This window comes from Pangasianodon hypophthalmus, chromosome 2, assembly GCF_027358585.1.
Source record: "Pangasianodon hypophthalmus isolate fPanHyp1 chromosome 2, fPanHyp1.pri, whole genome shotgun sequence".
NCBI classification, from domain to species: domain Eukaryota; kingdom Metazoa; phylum Chordata; class Actinopteri; order Siluriformes; family Pangasiidae; genus Pangasianodon; species Pangasianodon hypophthalmus.
The window spans coordinates 23,994,784-24,010,334 of NC_069711.1; the positions used below are offsets into that span (position 1 = coordinate 23,994,784).

At 36.0% G+C, this 15,551-nt stretch overlaps 1 protein-coding gene across 2 annotated transcripts; it reads right to left on the reverse strand.

Annotated features, from left to right (window-relative positions):
- Positions 1–3,398: 3,398 nt before the first annotated feature.
- Positions 3,399–5,189, reverse strand: rgs16 (regulator of G protein signaling 16). Of its 2 annotated transcripts, none has more exons than XM_026933475.3 (5): positions 5,102–5,189; positions 4,894–5,004; positions 4,710–4,771; positions 4,304–4,470; positions 3,399–4,206 (listed from the first exon to the last, which is right to left on the reverse strand). In XM_026933475.3, the coding sequence occupies exons 1-5, from the start codon at positions 5,143–5,145 to the stop codon at positions 4,003–4,005; spliced, it is 588 nt and encodes a 195-aa protein (XP_026789276.1). In that variant the 5' UTR covers positions 5,146–5,189; the 3' UTR covers positions 3,399–4,002. The 2 variants fall into 2 exon arrangements, with proteins under 2 accessions (XP_026789276.1, XP_026789278.1); XM_026933477.3 differs by having other exon boundaries at positions 3,405–4,206; positions 4,894–4,983; positions 5,102–5,187.
- Positions 5,190–15,551: the final 10,362 nt, after the last annotated feature.

A 15,551-nucleotide genomic window follows, 5' to 3' on the forward strand; every position in this document is an offset into this window, starting at 1 on the left:
GGCTAGAAATCTGCTGAGTGTAAAGACCACAGCATATGATCTACATCATTTTCATTCTCATCAGGCTGTGGATGTGGGCGGAGTCATCCTGGTATAGACCACTCCCATCAGGCTAGAAATGTTTCATCATAGGATAAAGGTGATCAGTCAGAAGATCTTTGTATTGATTTGCAGTGACACCTCACTTTAACCCTTAAAAGTTAAGGCAAACCATGGCAGCAAAATAAATAAATGCCCCCTACAACATAAGAGATCCACCAGTTTTACCTTTAATTCATCACTCATTTCTACGTCACTCATATTAATGTATTATTCTCAAAGTAAAAGCAAACTACAAGCTGGAGCTGCGCTGAAACAGGGACATGAAGTGAACAGGTATAACTGAAACTATTTTGTCAATAGAAATTGTGGCAAAAAATAGCTTTGAATAGATGCATGGAATTTGTGTGAATGAAAAGAAAATGCACAAACAGAACACAAACTATTGGTAATTTTGACTGAGATTATATTCTTTAATTTTGGAACCATGCTTTCTCCTTGTCCTGGGTATGCTCCACACTGTAGTGCTATATTACTGGTTGCTCACCGGGTGGCGATGTTGGTCTGTGCTTGAAAAAAAAACAACATGCAATCATACACCAAGCTTTAAGAGATAGTTACAACTAATAATCTTTTATATACTGCAGTATTTACTGCAGTAGTGCTATTACTTAAATAACACAACATATAGCCAGTGGTGTAGCTACAAATATACATTAAAACACATTTCTCAAAACCACATGTATAAATATCAAATTTAATTCTGTTATTTGGTACAATTGTGCGTCATCTAATCGTCTCAACTCTCACAGTGTTACTGAACAGCTCAATGCAGCTAAGCTTAAAAAACAAGGATTAAAGCTTTAAAAAATAGACAAACCTAACACATGAGCACTGCATAAATATTTTATTTAAAAAATATTGAAAGAATTATGTAAGGCTTATATCAAATTGTGGGACAACAAAACAGCTTTTAAGAAGTATATTGCTTTGTCTTTACATGAAAAAGAGAGATGGCTGTACCTAAAATTTAATAAAACCTATACTGGAAATCAGTATTTTGCCTTTGTACCATAGCACCGTTTTAATTTCTTGAATTTGATTGGTCAGAATCAAATGGTTTTTGAGTAATTTTCTATAACAGCAGCTCTCAACATGTCACCTGTTAATTTAAACCATAGATTATCAGTTCTATGGTAACAGCAAAGGGACTTGCATTGCAGATGTGCCACATAATCTAAAACTAACAGTAAACAGTTTAAGAACTTGTTATTTGGCAAAGAAAAACATTTAATCATTGAACATTTAAACATTTATGGAAGGAGTCTCCAGTATCAGTGCTTTGTGGTAAGTATGTTTTTTCACAATGGGAAAGTCTTCAGTAAGGCTTATATCAAAATCCTTCAAATAAAGCCTTTTATGTTGCTTATTACGGAAGGCCTGAACCTGCAAGTTATGAGCGAAGTCATTATTTTAACTTAAGAACTTGTTTTGTTCCAAGATGTCATGTCATTAGTGCAACAATAATACTTAAATAGTTATTGAAATATATTATGTTGTTATTTCAGGATCAACAACAGGATCTTGTTATTTTGACTTCATAAATTGTTATTTTGAGAAAATATGATGTTATTTAAACTTAATGTCTGGTTATTTTTACTTAATGTTTCATTATTTCAAAATGATATGTTATTATTTTAACTTAATATAATTATTTCCACTAAACTCATTACATAACTATACTTCGAGGTATTTCATTATTTTGACTTAAAAACTCAGTTAGTTCAAGATAATATAATTTTTTGTCATCCTTTTTTCTCACAGTTTATTTTTTCTTAATATTACGTAAAATAACAAGATACTATCCTGAAATAGCAATTTATTGCAACTTTCAAAAAGTTGAAATAAGAACATATTATATTGAAATGACATACCAAGTTCTTTAGTCAAAATAACTACTTATTATGTCATTATTTCAGGATATTAAGTCAAAATAATGATATAATATTTTTAAATAATGAGATGATAACTTGAAACGATGAGTTCTTAGTTGTAAAACAACCAGAAAGAACTTTCAAAAACTGTTTGCGGTGTATGGTTCAGTGTGTCCATAGTTTATGTAGTTTGGATATGTGGTGATTTGTATTTTGTAAGTAATTTGTAGACAAAAACTTTCAGATAGTAATTGGATTCTAAGTGAAGTTGATGTAGCTGATGTTATGACATGGATGAATTCAGGAAGAAAACAAACCTGCTACAACACACTACCCAAAGGTGGATTTGAACTAAAACAAGCGTGGCTTAGTCCTTTAACATTTTCAGAATTTTATAATGCTTTTGTTTGAGACCAGGCATCAGCGACTTTTGCTGAATCTGCTGAAACTTCATGCTGAATCTAAACTGCGTCTGTAAGTCTGGTGTTACATAACTTGCATTAACTCTTAGCTAATACATTCTAAAGGCATTTCATATTCAATGCCAATTTTTAGTGATTGGATTTCTCAGACAGAATCGGATCTGCAGCTCTACAACATGTATGTGTGTGTGTGTGTGTGTGTGTGTATGCAGTTTAATCTGTTGGAACATCTGAAATGTGGTAGACATGGCTTAGAATGAAACCCACATATAATACACATTTAGACCAGAGTCTGCGTGTTCTCAGGGTGGTGAATGCTGAATATTACAAAGATGTCTACTGTACCATCTGTCGCTGGCCTCTTAGCTGATGAAATTGAAATATTTACCAATTCTGATTCAAAATGGCTTAAACATTTTGCCTTTGTGATATGTCTGTTGTAGGCCGAAATAATGTTGTGAATATTAACTGTATTACATGAACATGAGAACAACTGATGTGATTTGATTCTGTCCCATTTTCGGAAGTAAAAACTAATAGCCAGCTCTCTTCACAGCATGTTTACCTTTAGACAAGCCCAGGAAATGGCAGCTTTATTACGCTAATTCCATGTGAGTTATAGTTTGAGCAAACACAGAGAGAGTGGATACACTTTCAAATACGCAAATGCCTTATCAGACGCATTTTCTTTTTCTAAGAATCAGCATTCATTTACAGCTTGGTGTAAATCTTTTCCCACTGTATGAGAGATGACAAGAAGAGAAAAACAGTAAGGAAACTGTCTGTGTGTTTTTCGGGTTTGATGCCAGGCTCAAACTGTTCTGTTTCCTTGGTGATTTTTTAAATCCACAGGTTTATTTATTTATTTATTTATTTATTTATTTAGTGAACAATGGATAGTTAATATGAATAAGCTATTAGTTAATCAGCACAGACTCGTTTATCACAGGGTGGGAAGTCTCATATGTAGACTTAAGCATTAAAACTACTTTTAAAATGACAGAATATGTGTGCTAAGTCAAAGAAAAGTGAAGTGCATATAATCAGGACAATATGGGAGTTTCATCTGTATTTATTTATTTATATATTCACTTCAGAGAGTACAGTCATTCAAGAAAATATTGCACACATTCTCAAAAAAGACACTATTTTCAAGAAATACAGTATATTAGATTAAAAGTAAGTAAATAAATATATCAATAAATATAGAAATAAATAATTGTCATTTAATTAGCCTCCTTATCAGAATGTAAGTGTCAAAAAAAGTATTTATTGTAATTTAAAGAGCTTTTGCATATCCAAATTGTGGATGGTTGCTCCCAGCATGTTGGTGTGGTTATGGCGGAGGTGCTACACAAGTCCTTTCCATGATTTTCTCTTTCATCCCATGAAAGAAACACAATGTGGAAGTCTTCTCCCACTCTAGGCTGCTACAGTTTATGATCTGAAGCTGCCATCTTCCTCTTCTTCCTCATTTACAGGCCTGCTCTCCTACATCAGGATCAGCACGGGGGCCATCTCAAAAAGTCTGGGATCCCGTCCATCAGAGGTTCAGCACTTCTTCTCTCATCCCTTTAGCTTCATTTTAACATTTGGGGAAAAGCTGCTCAGGCTTTCTTGGTCGCAGCTTTGGTGTTCTTTTTGGTTAGCTGGCTCACCAGGTCACGGTAAGCACTGGAGCGGAGGAATCGTGGGTAGCAGTCCTTTTCCATGAGGATGTAGATTCGGTGCTGAGCTTGATCGAAGCAGGTTGCTGTAGGGAGCTTGATGTTGGCTTGGGTAATGTCTCGAGTTTCGTGGTCAATGTTGACCTGGAAGAAAGAATGAAGTGAGTTTGTGCGACTCTAAATACAATTTTGTCATCTAATATAGTATACAGAAATATAATATAACCAGAACATTCATCACCTCTCTTGGAGCTTCACTTCCAATAAACTCGTTATAAATCCTCTGAGCTTTGGCCTGGAGTTTGGCTTCAGACTTTGTGTTTTTATAATCCTTGCAGGCCAGATAGAAGGCGATGTTCTCCTCGCTAAATTCAGACACCAGAAAAGCTCTAAAGGCATATAGTCCATCTGTCAGAGAGAGAGAACAGATTAGTTGTATAACATACTGCATTAGCTTGCAACATCCCACACAGATTACACATCTGTGCACTACACTGTCATTACTATGATTATAATTTCATCCACACTCCAATGAAAGCTGGAGCGAACATCATCCCCATGCCCCATTTTAGCACTGCTGCATTACTAATTCACTTAAAGATCATTTAATCTGTTTTTCTAACAATCATTTTATGTAGGTCACTTACGTTTGCTAGATAGCAGATTTTCAAAAGACTCCTTCCACGTCAAGCATTCCTCCAAGTTCAGTCTGCAGAAAGAGGCATAATACCGGGTCACTGCATGCATACACAGCCTTACTGTCCCAATTTATGCACAGCACACATTATAATGAGTGTAACACACAAGCACAAATGCAAATGGCTTATCTACCTTGGTTTTCTCAGTTTGTAAGCATAGCACAGAAGCTTCCAGTCTTGCTTCTGCAGAAAGCTGCTCATGCGTGCTTTTAACCCTTTAGCCCTGCCGAGTACACATATAATTCTGTTAAAATACAAATACACATACTTATACATTGTCTTCATTACACAACATATATTCAAAACAGTGTAATTAGAAGAGGTTAGGATGAATCCTGTACCTTTCCAGGCAGTTATTAGGGAGTGCTGCTAGTCCTCTGCACATTGTGTGTCCAAGGAGGTTAGAAATATCCAGATAAATGTAGTGGGAGTTTATCAGCAGTCTGGCGATGGAGGAGCAGCCGGGAGTTTATATAGAGCAGGAAGCAAATCGTCATCATTGCTTTCAACCACTCACACTGTGGCTCAAGCTGCTCCTCTTTCTCTCTATCACTCTCTCTCTGACTGTATACTGTGTGTGTGTGTGTGTGTGCGTGTGTTGTAAAATTGGGAAATGGGAATTAAAAATGCAATTTATGGTAAATTCTGGTACCATTTCAATGTTGTGTAATATTTATTGGTTGAAAGAAGAGGAAAAGTGTTTGTTTTTGGAATCTCTTTGCTGCTTATGGTTGAAAATGGTGGAGACTAGAAAAAAAAGAGAAAAATATATATAAGATTTTACCTAGCAGAGAAAGTGTTCAGTGTGAAACGTCTTCTACCATTTAACAACGCTTATTTTGCAGCAATACATTTGGGAAAAGTATAGTGTAATAGTGTGGTGTTTCTTCTATAAGAAAGGAATAAAACACTTGGGATATGTGCTATTATAGGAAAATAATCAACAAGAGGGTGGTGTGATGCAGCCTACTGCAAAGCAGAGTTACTCTTACCACCCCAAAGTTGATTATTTTCCAATCACAGTGTGGCGCCAAGGAAATGTTGCTGGTTGCTGAGATTTTAGGCTGTAACCAAAATGGAAACTATGCCACCCGAGGAATTTCACCCAGCGAAATATTTGCTAAAAAGAGAATCTGGATCAAGAAGCGAGTAAAATATGTCGTGTTTTGATAGAAAAAATATAAAAAAAATACTTTATTTGTTAAAAGTAGACAATTAATTCATCTAATCATAATATCATTCAAGACAAATAATATAATCAGTTTAGTCAGGAAAACAGGTAAGGTGATTGAATACAGTAACTCAGCATTGTGTAACTGACTAGGGTTGCAACCCAAACCAACAAAAGAAATTAAAAAATTAAAAGGTAAATAAGAAAGTACAAAAAGAAGCAAGGACAGGAAAAAAAGAAACTAAGTAAATAAGTATACAGCTGCAGAGGCACAGACAACTACCAAAAAAAGTGAATCAACCACAACAACCAAAAACACAAGGAAAAATAGAAAGAAAGAAATAAACTCACCCAACCTGATGCAGCAGAGAGCTGAGACCTAGAGGACCATGTAGGGGCCTATCGCAGAGAATGCACCAAAAATGTACATGCAGGCACAGCAAACCAAATCAGAAATGATTTAGCACAACACGCAAGACAAACCAATGTTATTATAAGAGGAATTTAATCTCAGTTGTGGGTGCTCAGCTCAACTGCGAGTTAGAGACAACTTCCAAGAGAAAGAAAAAAAGGAAGCAGGCCCCAGATTCCCGCTTATTATATATGCTATCGCTACCTATGCCATACGTGCTAATTATCCAATCCCCAAGCTGAAAACAAATTTCAGCAGCGAATAGCCATAAAGAGACAAAATGCCTAACCTGCCACAACAGCATGTCCCAAAATGTTTTATTCTTCTTGTACCACAAGAATATTCCAGTGATTAATTTCTTCTATTATTTAAGGAGTAAGAGATGCTTTCATCAGTTTATAGTTACAGTTACTATTGTAGAGCATCCACAAAACAAGTTCCTGTTTGCACTTATTTTATAACAGCTATAAACAGTACTCACGTCATCAGCCTCTCTACTTTATCATTCTTAAAGCTAATAAGAGAAAAAAAAAACAAAGTTGGCATGTTCCCAAGAAACCAGAAAGTGCAACACCTTCTGTCCTGAAGACTTTCCCATGACAGAAAATGTAAAGTTACCAAAGTTTTACTAAAGCTCTAACACTGGAGACTCCTTTCAGAAATGTTAAATACACCAATCAACAATTATACATTTTTCTTTGTTAAAAAACAATTTGTCTTTTAATGTGTTTTTTATTATTAGTCTTAGAATTTTGTGGAGCATCCACCATGCAAATCCCCTAATAAGCTGTTACTATAGAAACAACATTGTATTCAAACAAGTGCTTGAATATAAATCTTTGATTTGAATTACAGCCAACATTACTGTGAGAGCTGCTGTTATATGTCTACGTCTTCTGTTCAGTGAGAATTCAAAAGCACTGTGGTGTAATAATAATACAAATGACTGTTGTGCTCCTTTGGTATTGCACACACTCTTAATACTTCATTATAAAAAGAATGGGATCTTAGGACAGTGATTAGTGTTAAGGGCTTAATGGTTTATCATTCATATTAGCATTCTTATGACTCAAACAAAATATAAGAACATTGCCCTTGCTTGTTCAAACTGGTAACATTTTTCATAAGATCAGGACTATGTAAGAACAAATGTAACAAAAGTACAGAATGAAGACACAGTTCTGCTACTAGATACAAAATATATAAAATATCACATGAACAAATGAATTCTGTAACTTAGCCCCCTATTTCCCAGCGCAGAAAGGAATAGGGGATCAGATGTGTCTAACCCAGTCATTGTGTACATGTGTCATAATAAAAAGGAGCTCTGGAAATCCCACCTACATCCTGTGATGTCACTGGACATGAAACCCCATTGCCTTTAAACACATTTTAAAGTGCATCAAACAGGGTTATGGAGGGATTAATGGTTTTATAAGGAAGGGACACTTCTGCAGATGTTGGCCTTGAGATGCTTGCAATGTGTTATGTGTCATTGTCGCCCCTCTGTTTGGAAACTCTTTATCATGGACGGAGACAGACTGCTGAGTGGGAAAATAACCCTGTTGTTTCCTCTTTCAAAGGCACCATTTCCTGTCTTGAGGTAACGTGCCCTAGAAAAGGACAATCACCCTAACACACTGATGTCAGGTTGAGGAAAGATGACAGGAGTTTTTTTTCTGCTTATACCCTCAAAACAAGATTGGAGTGGACCACCTACAGTTTCTCCACAACTGCTGGAAATAGAGATGGCGGCTTTGAGAGTAATAGTATTGAAGGAAAGAGATTATTCAGTCCATGTGAGGATAAACCTTATGTGTCCTCATATATGTTTTTTTCTCCACATGTTTTTGATCTGTTTGAACAGCCATGGTGACAAAGGAACTCAATAGTATCACCAGTTTAGTAGGACTGGTTAATGATGTATTGCAGGCCATAATTCAATTCAAATGAATTCAGTTTTATAGTTTGCAAAATTATTTACAAATACAAATGTAATGCTTGTGGTTGCATATCTATCACACCCTGTTGTTGTGAAACCCCTAAATTAGACCAATGCTACCGGCTGCAATCAGAAGTCACATAATCAGTTGTCTGGAGTTCACTAGTGTGCAATTAAAGTGCCAAGTGACCAACATAAATAACCTGTCTCTGAAAGGCTGCAGAGCTTGTTAGCATACATAGCTAAACAAACAGCATCATGAAGACCAAGGAGCTATCAAAACAAATTGTGGTATAAAGTATTAATCATGGTTAATCATGCTTATAACAACAAAAAAAATAATAAAAAAATCCTGCAGAGAACCATTAAATCCATTCTTAAAAATCAAAAGAATATGGCGCAACTTGGACTCTAGCTAGAGGAGACTGTTCACTAAAAGTCACTGACTGAATATGAGGCATTAGTCAGAGAAGCAGCCAAGAGGACAAAGGTACTTCTGAAGGGTAACTCTGGAGCTCAGATGGGAGAAGCAGACAACCATAGCCTGTTTACCAGACAACCATAGCCTGGACACTCCACAATGCTGGGCTTAATGGCAAGAAAACAAAAGCTAGTATTGGAAAAAAAAGCCATATGAAATTCTATTTGGAGACTCAGCAAACATGTGCTAAAAGGTTCTCTCTGGTCTGAGGAGACCAAAATATGGCCTTTTTTGGCCTTGGCACGAAATGCAACATTTGGCAGAAGCATGGTGGTGGTAGCGTCATGTTGTAGGGATGAATTTCATCAGCAATGACTGAGAAACTCGTAAGGTTTGAGAGCAGGATGGATGGAGCCAAATACTGTGCAATCCTAGAAGAATCTGTAAGAGATTTGAGACTGATTCGACACTGGAGTTGTGATTTTGATTGCAATGTTTGTCTAAGTAGCATGTAAGTCTGAGGTCTGAATATAGATGTGAGTACTAACTCCTCATTTAAGCCTGCATAACTCAACTCCAAATATGGCCTGCTAAGAATAATGGTTTTGAAAGAGAACACTGTTTGTTCTAGGGACTGCGCGTCGGGCCTGCCATTTCCAGATCTTGTGAGATTTATGCCTACAGCACATTCTGATTTTAGATAAACTTTATACAACTGAACATTTTTCATGGCCCTCTCGAGCTTATACAACACAACCACACAAAAAGGCTCTTTCTCCCTGCATTGCACCAAGTGAATTGTCGTTTTGGACTTTATGTTGCTGTCACACATCTTATTAATTTGCTGAATTGGGTTATATAAAGTTGGATATTTTGGGTGAATCATTTCTTTTTTGTTCACGGAATGAACCATAATATTAAGCTGGAAATATGGATTCACAAACGAGCTTATAATAACATTAAAATGACACTAACTTTCTTATTCTATATTGTGCAACAAACCAAATGCAAATGAAGCTGTTTGATTAAAGAGCGGACTTGTTATTAATCACATCTGCATTCTTAAAAATAAATGTGTCAATATAGGTTCGTTACAGTGACTCTATAGAAGAACCATTTTTTGGTTTTCTATGTCATGAAATGAAAGTGGTTGGATGTAAGAATGAGCTTTTATTAAATATCCAAATCTGCAAAAAAAAAAAAAAAAGAATCATAAACGAGAAGCAGGTAAGGGTCATAGGATCAGATATTCAGAACAGTACATGAAAAAAAATAAACAAACAATGTAGAGAAGCAAAAGTCAAACAAGGAATAGAAGATTAGTGGTGAGTGAACTGGATTTGGATGTCTTGTGGATTGGTGGTAGATTTGGATATTACACCCTGAAGAGCCTTTTGATTGATAGATTTTTGTTAGTGCCACAGAGAACTAAAAACACCATGAATGTTACATTTCTTTTTATATTATAACATGAAATAAATAAAAAAAAATTACTTGAAAAAAATTTTGAATCATGGATCAAAAATTTGTTTAGAGAATCATGAATCATTCTTTACAGAGCAAAAAAAAAAAAAAAAGTTTCCTCTAAAAACGCTTTATGATACCTTTATTTTTAAAAGTGTATCACTGTGCATAGTTCAGTGTACAATAAACTGACAGCTTTTTGAATGTAGGTGAAGTTCAGATCTGTTTCCAAACAGAATATTTTGATTTGAGAACTTTTATAGAAAAAATCTTTTATAGAAACACTATTTTCTCAAGATTGATTCTGTAGATTATATTAATGATACATTGACTGATATAAATACCTAATCTAAAATCTTTATACATGAGAGAACACATCTTGTAATAACACAATCTGTTTTATATGATAGAAACTTTAGAGTTCATTTAACAAATTAATATTTAGTGTAAATTCAAAGATGCAGAAATGGGTACAACATAATTGTCAGCTTATTTTTCTGCCATGTCTCTTGTTTCCTAGCAATGTGGAAAAAACAGCTGAGTGCTAAGCCCCAGCTCAAGGTCACTGTCTGCTCTAATGCCTGTTAAATGGTGTGAATTAGCAGAGAAAGCGGGTGAGCAAGAACTCATCCAGGAATCAGCTTAGAAAAGTGCCAATGATTCCCAGCACAGTTGTTTGGGGAGTGTTGGCTTGGGGCTACCCCAGGAACAAACACTTCATTTACGGGATGTCCAATTAATATATTTTCTACTTAAATGATTTAAATAGTAGCGATGTGTATTTTTACTTTACTTAATGTATGTATTTTTACAGTATGAGATTAATTGTCCAGCATTTATCTTTAAAATTAAGTACTCAAAATACTAAAAGATACATCTTCCCAAATAGTGAAATGTAGCATGATTCTGTTTTTGTATTGGATTCAGGATTGGCTTAATGAGCAACATATTTCCGAGAGGAGCATTAAACAGCCCACATTTATCAATTTTGCAGTAAATTTGTGTGTAAATACTTTCATAGGCCAAATTGAACTAAACATTATTGCCAGATTTACAAACGTTTCAGTAATGGAGATTTTCTTCATACTCTCGCATAATGATAAATTCACATAATGATAAATCACCCATAAAATACCATGCACGTTCACAGCGCAGCTGTTTTACATTTACTGAAGCAGCAAAAGAAAGCCTAGCCTAAGATTTAGAAGGAAGATTTAGCAGTATGCTCTAAATCTTCCACTAATATGGCTCAGCCACTGCAGTGTGTCAGGTCCCATATATACACACTAACTCTTCCTCTTTTCATAGGGCACCATTTCTTTAATCCTGATTGAATGGGCTATTCTTATTATTTTAATATATGGAGTTGTTTTCTTTCAAGTCATTAATCTGTGAAGACATGTACATGTCTTTTCAGATTAATGGCTTGAAAGACATGTACAAAATTGTACATTTTACATTGTTGCATGAAACTGAAATAAATAAGCAATTTAAACTTGACAGTGTAATCCATAAATAAAATGGCAGCAACTCGGGTCAGTTTCAGCAATTTGAAACCTATTGATGGAGGCTCACATGAGGGTAAATTTACTCATCTCAGGAGCTAACTGGATTATCATGAATACCTCATTTTATGTGTAAATGCTCATTGACACACACATTATACCCACTGACCTCATTTTAATGTTTTGTTCCTCATCAGAGATGGACCTGTGGGAAAAAAATTGCTATTAAGCAATTTCAACATCACTTCCCAGCTGCACTCAAAGCATTTAATGTGCTCAATATCACCAGTTCAGCTTAGCAACCAAGCGAGGGATCTTTCCAGAGACAGAGCTCTGAACTGCACACTCATCTATGATAAGTGGTAAATAACATTGTTCATGAAATGTGAGTTGGGCATTCAGATAATGTACTGTAATATACTAACTCAACAATTTGAAATGGAGGAAAACCTTATTTGCAGGTTATACTGAAGGTTAATACTATGCAAAAAGGTTACACCTATCTCTGAGGAGAGGGTCAATTCTAAACCACAGAAAAAGACCCATGATGTCCTGACATATATTTTTTTCATCTTTATTTATTGATTGTTGAGTCAAAATCCCATCCATTTTAAGATGGCATGCCAGATCAATAAAAGAATGGAATGGCTAGATAAATGTGTTTTACTGGAATTAGTCAAATGAATTATAATACAGTGAAGAATGGGAAAGGTTGAATACAGCATAAATATCCAACCAAGGAATTTTGTGTCACCATGCATACTCAAAAGACTCTTCAGTTCAGTTTTATTTGTATAGCACCTTTAACAATAGACATTGTCAGACAACAGCTTTACAGAAATCTGGATGTAGATTTAGATCCTAATGAGTAAATCAGAGGTGACTATGGAACACACACAGAAAAGACAATATGAGCAAGAAACCTTGAGAGGAACCAGACTCAAAATGGATTTCATCCTCTTCTGAGTGACATTGGATAGTGAAATTATAAATCCTTACTACAGGTGTAGAAAAGTAAAAACAAACACAAGTGTGTTGAAATGATGTTCAGTATGAGTATATTGTGAATAAGAGTACTGGGACCAAAACTTAGCCACAGATGAGTCATGTTGGTTTTTTTCTCGTTATATACCATCAAGCTTGTAAATCAATATTCAGTAAATGTTTCAGCCTATTTTTGTGTTTGTTTTCTTGACTTATGTTGTTCCATTAAGTCAGGTTGTTGAGGATCTAGTGGAGGGTCAATGGACAGTCCATTTTTTGGCCTGCTTTAGAGTGACACTATAGAAGAAATTTTTTTGGCTTCCTATGTCATAAATTGGAAGCAGTTGGAGTCCTGGTATAAGCACAGGGCAGTCTTTATGATTGTAGATGTTCATAAGCACAAATATACAGAGTCCAGGTGAGTTTATCTATGGAAGCAAGTGTGAGACTTAGGCAAAAACTGTTTTTGGGAAGTGCAGTCACCCTTTTAAACTACTGTAGGATAAGAACATTCCTATTAACCTGCTCTGTCTCTCTCTATCTCTCTCTCTCTCTCTCTCCCAAGCTATATATACATGCATACAATTTATATTGATGTGATACTGGTGCCTGATGCTGACACACTTCTATAACTGTGGCTACTACAGACCTGCCTGATTCATCCTTAGGCTGCAACATAACATAATATGAAAAAAATGAAGGAATCTGAATACTTTCTGAATGCACTGTAAATCTACATCCAGATTACTGTAAATTTGCTTTATGACAATGTCTATTGTTAAAAGTGCTACACAAATAAAACTGAATGGAATTCAACTGAGCTAGTTCATTGCTGAAACTGTTTCAACATATTTTTAACCAATACTGTCAGTCTTGAGTTCTTACAGATATCACACTGACACACTATAGTTTTTCTGATGACCTTTATTCCAGAAATAATCATAAAAAAAGCACTGACATGGCCTGTTTCTTTTATAACTTTCTATTTATTCTTCTTTCTGAAATAAATTTGGCAAGCATTTCCAATCTTCAGAGTGATCTATTAAATCTGAAACATCTTACAGCTAATCAGTTATTGCTTCTTACTGTGATGAAAAGCTGATCCAGTGAGATGAGATGTAGCCAATTTTGTCAATCTGTTTTGCCTTTTATAACAATGTTCTTGTTGGTGCATTTCCCAGTGCCCAAAATAATGATTGACTTTTACACATTATGCTTTTTTAGTTTTCAGACCCGCACATGAAATGATCAATTTGCAACAAGATTGGAACTCTGTTTAGTTGGTTATTTGTAGGAGCTTATGTCTGCCTGCACATGAAAAAGGGAAGGACAGACTAGGCTAGAGATTATTTATGCAATATTTAATGACATGGTTGTAAGTAGGCTGGTGTTGACAGAATCAGGAGCTAGTCCAAGATAGAATGCTAGTCCATCACATAGCACCATGCACACACATTCACTCACTTATGTATACTTTAGAAGAATTTAGTGTTGTGTAGTCAAAGTTATTTTTTTTGACTTGGAAAGAAACTGGTGACCCTGGAGGAAATTCACATGGGCATGGGGAGAACATTTTTACAATAACCTGAGCTCAAGCTTGAACTGGGGACATTGGAGCTGTGAGGAAACGGTACTATCAACTTATTTTTCTAAGTTTCTTATTGGTTGTTATCAGGAATTGGGAGGGAGATGCAAGTTATTGAGGAAAAATGCAAACAAAACTAGCCATATGGAAACAAGGACCAGTCACAAACAAAAAACAAGAGTGTAAGCAAGAACATGGTAGAATATACACAAGACTAAGCATAACCAAAGTTAGCTGTGACAACACACAACTAAGGCTTGACACTGAATACAAAGAAACCAGAATTTAAATAGATTTAATTAGTGATACTAATGTATGAAACACAAAACAGGTGTGAGTAATTTGAGACATGTGACTAGGTTAGGGCTGATGGCTAAAGTTGTTCTTGTTGACCATTTTGTGGCCAATACTAGCAATGACATGACAGTTCTGTTTAACTGTTGTGGCCAGGCTATGCTGTTGAACCCTTTGTCCTCTCTTCCTTCCAAACACCGGAGTGCTTGACTGTCCCAATGCCATGCATCCATCCACGACTGGCCAGTATCTAGGATTTTAGAAAACTTGTTCAATCACAATATCACCCATCCAACTGGTTTATCCCATGACGATTTGTTTACCTTTTTCTCTCATCTTCCGACTCTGTCCCAACTCTTCCTCCTCTGCTGCCCAGCCCTGCCCCAGCTAAGGCTAAGGCTAAGTGAAAGACTTTTCAAACCCTTCCATCCACCTGCTCCTTAATGGCATTTCGAAGGCTTCTCCTGCAACTAAAGATAAACGTTTACGTCTTACCTTACCACTTTTACACAAATTGCTGCATTATCTCAGACAGGGGGATTTCAGTTTTTACACAGACACACTCTTAAAAACCGTTTTCCTCACTGCTTTTTATGGCTTTCTAAGGTCCAGGGAATTCACGTGCAAATTACTTCCTTTAACCCTGCTCACAATCTCACCATGTCCGACATAGTCCTAGATAACCACCAATTCACCTTATTTCTAAAGCACTCTAAGACTGACCAACTTAACCAAGGTTTCCCCATCATCATATCCCATATTAATTCTGTCTTCTGCCCTCTCTTGTCGAAGTCATGATTCCTGCAAACCCGGCTATGTGCCGCTCCTGATGACCTTTTGACAGTGACTTAATTCTAAACCCAGGCATCAGCCGGGTACACATAGCCTTTAAGGGCGTACTCACACTAGGCCCAATTGCCTTGTACCATGTCCAAGCACGATTGTCCCCCTCTCCACTCCCCCACTGGACTGCACTCACTTTGCACTTAACGTTCCAAGCCTTCACAGGCTTA